The sequence below is a fragment of the Pistacia vera genome, unplaced genomic scaffold, assembly GCF_008641045.1.
Source record: "Pistacia vera cultivar Batoury unplaced genomic scaffold, PisVer_v2 Contig337, whole genome shotgun sequence".
Taxonomy (NCBI): Eukaryota; Viridiplantae; Streptophyta; class Magnoliopsida; order Sapindales; family Anacardiaceae; genus Pistacia; species Pistacia vera.
In genome coordinates, this window is record NW_022196154.1 from 44505 (window position 1) to 51678 (window position 7174).

At 36.9% G+C, this 7174-nt stretch overlaps 1 protein-coding gene across 1 annotated transcript; it reads right to left on the reverse strand.

Moving 5' to 3' along the window:
- Window positions 1-764: 764 nt before the first annotated feature.
- On the reverse strand, window positions 765-2686 carry LOC116137921 (GATA transcription factor 1-like). Its single transcript, XM_031423617.1, has 2 exons — window positions 2341-2686; window positions 765-1678 (listed from the first exon to the last, which is right to left on the reverse strand). Exons 1-2 carry the CDS (start codon window positions 2539-2541, stop codon window positions 1040-1042), a joined length of 840 nt encoding a protein of 279 aa, XP_031279477.1. The 5' UTR covers window positions 2542-2686; the 3' UTR covers window positions 765-1039.
- Between the last annotated feature and the right edge of the window lie 4488 nt (window positions 2687-7174).

The following is a 7174-nucleotide window of genomic DNA, read 5'->3' on the forward strand; positions in this document are numbered from 1 at the left end:
GAGATCGCCTGCCTCAATTTTCAGTGGCGTGATTTTGATTTCAGTTAATTGGTGTAACGTAGAGCAAGGGAAGTTAATCCGTCCAAAACTCTGATAACATCATCTTAACAATAATGGATATAGGAATTCAGTTGGTATTGAATTACTCCAAAGGAGGGTAATTGTGTAGTCAATTTCTTGAAACAGCACCCACTCATATCACATCATGATATTTCTGCCATTAATTAATAATGCATGTTAACAACATGCCATGTGCAATGATTGTAGCCATAGCCAATGCCCACCAGTTAATAATTGTACTAATAAGTTCACATAACAAGAGTCCTTTTTCTTTTACCCAGAAACACAAGATCAACAAATGCATCATTGCTGCTTCAGGCTATAATCCATTATTTTGATATGCCACTGAATGAGTTTGTCTTCAACAAACAGCTGCTAATGTTTTGAACAAAACGTTTACATTGCACACATCAACCTTTAAAAAGGATCAAATAAATAAATATTCAACAACACATAATTACAAGCGAAAAAAACAAAGAGAAAGACACTAGGAAAACTAAGCTTAGTGGATTGCAGCAACAAGTCGAGAAAAACATTAAGTTACAATAACCTCTCAAATATCTAAACCTAATTTGAGTTACAACTCATCATCAATTGCAGCTCTTCCTCTATCCTTCACAAATGAGTTAGCCTTCTTATATTATATTCATTCAAACATCACAACCAATCAAATCACCAAAACCCTCATTCCTGCAATCCATAATCCTCGATCTTCCTCATAATCAACAGAATTCATTCATATTGGACTAAACGAATAACCACTATCTTCCTTCTCTTCTAAAAAAAACACATTAAAACTAACCCCAACAATCAAACACACTGCAAACAAAATTCTTTTGATTGATTTTCGTCGAAACAAAAGAACTGTAACTAAATCCCACCTAATAGAATAACCATTACTCCATGACCCTAATCACTAATTATGCTGAACTACAAATTAAAAAAAAAAAAACCAAAAAAAAAAAAAAAAAATTCTATCCTACCCTTTATCCACAGGCTTAACCATCCCCATACCAGCAATCCCAATCTCCATACCCATCAACTTCTGCCTCCTCATTTCCATCACCTTCCGGTGGGAATTCGAATGCATTTCACTCGAAAACGTGGGGCTACTAGCCGGCCGGTACTCCGGCACCAGCCTACCGGACTTATACCTCACCCCACAAGCGTTACACAGCGTTTTGGGGCCCATTGGGCCGGCCCTCCATTGCGGGGTCTTTTCAGCCCCACAATGCTGACATTTCCTCCCAATACTCACTTTCGAAACAACCGCAACCGGTTTCACAGTTTTCACGTTTTCATGAACCACCCACCACGATTCCTGGTTTTGCAGGTCCCTCCGCCGCGTGCGGCGCCGCTTGCTCCGTGCACGCACCGGCACGCGGATGTTCCCGCAGCAGTTCATTATGATATTTCCATTATTGTTGTTGGTCACCGTGCTGCCGTTCGTGCTCGTACTGGTGGTGGTACTGTGGCTACTGTTGCTGTTTTCAAGAACCGAAACCGGGCTTTGATGCTTCGCATTCGAAATGGGATTTGAAAGAATGTCTCCCAATGTTTCAACCGCCGGGAACGCGTCTTTGTTCGTTAGCCATTCCAGATCTTCCTCTGCAAATTCCTGTTTTAATTATGAGAGTACAGTGTGAGTTCACTCGGCAACTCGGTCGAGTTAGTGATGAATCGATGGATTAGGTGACAATAGTGAAAAGACGTTTTTGCCTAATGGGATTCAAGTCATCAAATGGACAAGTGGGAATGAACGGACACAAAACAAGGATAAAGTTGTCTTTTCGTTGTCATTTAGCGTAAGTTATTGTACGCGTTTGGACATTTATTGGTACACCTCTAACCTCGTGAGATACAGCTCACAACAATAATGACCCCAAACATTTCCATCTCAAATGTCAAAAGTAACCCTCCTAACATCTTTTAACTTTAAAGAAAATGCCCGTAATGTCCACACTTTCGAAGGGTAAAACTGTCCCAAAAAAAAGAGATGGTGCGCACCCATCAAATACAGAGGCGCGTGAATAATTAGTCCCAACTCCCAACCACAGCTGTCTACGTGCCGGTCAAACGCCATCATTTTTGAATCTTTTTACAAGACCGAGTCAACTCGTAACTCGGAAGAACTCGGCCGATTCGACACGGCCCACACCCTAAAAAACCTAACCGAGTCAGAATCCAGTCAACTCAGCAAGAAACGACCGAGTCCGGGCGAAACTCGGCCATCCCAGAGACCCCCAGAACGGGAAAAGAGATTAAAGAAATGAAACTTACAGGGAACGGTGAAGGGCTAGGATGAAGTGGGTCGAAAACGTCGAAGGTGGTGGTGGCGTTATGGTTAAGGGTAGACAAAGCTTTTCTAGGTCTTTTGTTGGTCTTCATCATGATGTGGTCATCGTCCTCTTCCTCGCCTATGTCAGAGGAGAAGTCGAGCAAGTCGTCCATGAAACAAGCCGCTGTGTCTAAAGCATCCATGTTTGTTTCTTTGTCTGATTGTTTGGTTTTACAAAAACCAAAAACTTGAAAAGATGAAGGAGAATGAAGAAGAAAACCCAAGAAAGAGAAATGAAGAAGAGGAAGAGAGAGAGAGAGAGTTTTGGTTAGGTTATTATTGAATGGTTTTTCTTTTGGGTGGGAACCAAGCGAGGGGATGTCGATTTTTTGCCTTTCTTTTTTCTTTTAATTTTCTTACTTTTCTTTTATAACGTATAAACAAAACTCACTCACAGTTTCTTTCCTAAACCGTACACTATTCAGACAGATTTTTAATTTAATTTCTTACTAATCTTATTTAATTAAAATTAATGTTTGGATTTTGGTTAATGTTCAGAGAATAAGGGCCGTGTGATGATAATTAGATGGAATGGGATCCACCTAACGGTAATTAAGGAAAAGATTGGAAAAGTGAACCGTACTTATAATACATTTCTCTTTCCAATTATATCACGTGGTTTTTCCTTGTTTTATACATTTCTTCTTTTTAAGTGGGTCGATAAGGGATATAAAGGTAAATACGAAGGATTGCTGAGGGCAAATGAGGAATGATAATAACAAGGTAAAGGAGCGGGCCGCTTACGCAACGGCCTGCCCTAAAAGGACGACCAAACCGAAGTTTCTCCCTCCCAATCAGCTCCAATAAACACGTCATTGGTCCAATGAGATACCGACACGTGATTGATAGAAAACATAGTTGTATTTTTATTTTTAGTTGAAGTCATTGACCATTAGTAGTTAGTAAAATAATAGTCACCTCCAAGACAGCGCACGTGGCGGCGAGGATCTTGTGATTCTGTAGTATGCAGTTGCATGTTAGTCCAAGTAGGTTGAGGTTCAGATACACTTGATTTGACTTCTCTTGATTGTTGTTCTGTGGGGCCTCTTCTCTTGCATGTGTACAGTATTTTTGCATGTGAGTGGGCCCGTGTCCCATGTTACTACTCTCTTTGGGTGGTAGCGGTAGTTGGTAAATGCAATTTCTCCATCTAAATCAATCAATTTAATTAGTTTATTCATCAATTAATATTCGTATTAACAGTTAATCATATTATGAATGCTTAATTAAATAAAATTTGAGTTAAGAGAGAATCTTAATCCCTCAGTGGACACTTGTAACATATTTCAACCCAGCCTTCGATATGATTTTCAATTATATTATAATATAGTTTTAATAGGACATTATTAATAAAATTCGTCATGGCCATATGAAAACAAATAGATAGCGTATAACTATGTCGATATAAGTATAACCTGATGATACAGATACAGATGTAAATACTCGATGTTTGACTATCCTTCTTAATATATAAATTTATTTTTTGTCATCTTCTTCTGTCACGTGATCATTAGATAACTCTACAATTAATATACATAAGCATCACTGACTGTTCAACACTTGGACTTGACCAATGACTAAGTAATGGATCAATTTGATGAATAAGGAGGGCTCTTAAATGTTGAATAAAATAAACATGTTGATCAATATTCCATGCTAACTGGCCCTTTGACAATTTAGTTAATGCCATATGTAATGAATAGTGTAAAGACAATGACTGTTTGATAAGAAAAACGAATTAAATTCATACAACCATCCCATAATATCTTCTTATTTTGAAATTACCTAAGATTAAGGTAATTGTTGATGACAATTTCCGCATTGGCTAGAGCGTCAGGAAGAAGACACGCGTCAACTAGAGATGCTCAGTTGACTCTGGGGAGAACAAAGTAAGATGGGTGTATGATTCTTGAAAATCAGTATAAGGCCATGTCATATGCTGCGGCGATCAAGGTGGTGATGTGTCTCTCGAGAGATGATGAGACAATTAGACGTTTTTAAAGTGGTTCGCCCAAAAAGAGAATAAGGCATACATCCACTGATATGTTATTTGATTGTATAAGCTTTGGAATACAACAATTTGAGCTTTTCAGGTGATCGGAAAAAGGTTTCCAGCTTGCTTTTTAGCCGAAAGTTTAGGATTAGAGGGAGACGTGTTGATAACTTTGTCTTTGTCTCCTCCCTTTTTTATTTTGATATTTTTTTTTTTATTTTTTTTTTTTTTTTTGGAATTTGCCTCCCCTTTGGTCGTTGTCGTTTTTATATGGAGAGAGAGGGCTTCAAATTGTTAGGATGGTGAGTCCATCAGCCACGTTGTCCTATACTGCACGGCGGCTAGAAGCTCACATGCCCCTACGCCATAACTAATGATGGATGTCCCCTCTAACAATGGGTGTCTTTACATGTATCATCTTGGCTTGGCTACATGGAGAGCATGTGGAGTTTGCATGCCTGCTTGTTGCTCGATCGAGGTATGCAACCTATACGTGGTGATCTAATCTGACTAAGTGAGTAGATATTTTCTCACGATGGGTCCCTTTTTTTATCTCGTCACACCTTAGGTCCGTGCATGGGGGTCGATTACTCGCACCTATTGCCAAGCTCCTCCAGTCTTGAGCTTGATGCTCTGCACAAGGACGTGCCCTAGGCTTCTCTGTTTAGTCTGGGCTGAGGATTTTTATCGCACAACAGTAATTAAAAAGAATTAAATGTGTAAAACTCTCTCATGAGTTTATTTAGAATAATGTTATACCATATTTTAAATTAACATTTAAAAGAAACTCCCGTGCCCAAGTTAGAATTATTGTATCATATTAGAAAAAAATAAAGAGTAATAAGAAAATATTCAACATCTTTCCATGGAGATTTGACTTTCATTTCATCTCGTTTCTTTGTTTTTGTCTAAAATATGATAACACCTTTTCTTTTTAATTTAAATAACTCTGTCAAATGGTCGGGATATTTTACTCAAATACTATATAAGATGCTACGTGTCACCTAAACGTCTCTTTGGAAAACTCATTGATTGATATGGTATTTTTTATATAGAAAATTTCTATTAATATATTCATGATATATAATATGGTTCTATTATTATGTATAGTTGTGTTGATGTTAATATTTTTAACAAAATAATTTTCAAGTATTAACAGAAAAGGAAATTTCTGACGGGAGAGAAGAAGAGGAGAGGAACAGATAATGTTACCAAGGAAGAAAATGACTAGTGTGATATTAAGAGGCGGAGATTGATTGTGGAATTGATGCCACCCACTAATTCATTGCCTCAATCGTGGTGGCCACTCCTCAGTCCTTTCATCCACCCACTAATTAAGAAAACAATTATCACTTCAACGTATTATATAACATATGATCAATTAATACTTTCATATCAAACATTAAGATAATTGATACTTGTCTAAAGAAATACTCTATTAATACTTGATTTACGTTATTAATTTATTATAATGTTATCAATGGTATTGGACTATTGCATTGATACCCAAACTAAAGCTTCAATAACTAATTCCATTTATGCTGCCTTTAACTCTATGGTAACTGTCAACCTTTATATTCTTAATTATATATAACCTAATGTGTTTAATGTAATAAATAATTTAAGCACGTAATCTCATAAAATTGTAAGTAAATTATCTGAGGGCTACCTTGTAACAAAACCCATTGTATTGTCACAACTTGGTTTTGCATATCTGTTGAACTAATCGAAAGATAAACATCCCCAAAAATTCTAAACCTACTTTATCTTATAACATAAACCACATATTCATGCAGAAGCCTCAACCTCTCACTAAATATCTAAATATTAAATATAATTAAGTATTAAATTAGGTCTAACCTAATAAATGATTAACCTTTTATGAGGGACAAGAAACATCGAGTCGGGTGGGAATGGGACATTTAAGCTTTAAAACTTCACCTATCAACTTCAAATGCCAAAATCACAAATTAAAACATACTTATACTGCTACTAAAATATCCCACATTTATTTAAAAAAGTGCTTTTGGGATAATCTCATAATTTAATAGCTTAATGGTTAAGATATTGTAAAGTAAAATTTTGAAACAAATCCTTATTCATTCATCCCACACAATCTAATGCCTCAATACTTATTGACTTAACATTCAAAATAACTAATTCTAATCAACCCTTAGGTGCTCGAGTGGTTCAATAAGGATTCTTGAGTGTATTATTAAAGAGGTTATGAGTTTGAATCTCTTTTCGGTTGCTAATGGGGGTGGCTACTAGAGCTATTACCTAGCAGGTGTTTCAAAGTTTCGAAGAGTTAGTTGAGGTGCGCGTAAGCTGACTCGGACACCCCCAGTCATTAAAAAAAAAAAAAAAAAAAAAAACACAATTTCTAACTTCTCTTCCTTGATCATTGGATTGACTCGAGTCAATGGATAACGATTTAGGTCAAAAAATTTGTTTTACAATAATTTTACTTTATAAATAAATAATAGGAAAAAAAAAATTGGCGTGGCTCTAGCTTGACACGAACAAATGCTTCGCATTCTGGATCTAGTGCTTCGTATATAGGCCTAGGCCCAAAATTTGATTAGCCCTAATTATCTATCCTGCCTATATGGGCCAAGGCCCAAATTTGATTAGCCGTAATTTATATCTGGCCTATATGGGCCTAGGCCTAATGGTTGGTTGGCCCAATTTATCAGTTGGGCCCGACCGGTTTTATACCTCTAATAACAAAATAGGCAACTTAGAAGTTAATAAAATGTCGTCGTTTTATTGCCCCGTCTCAA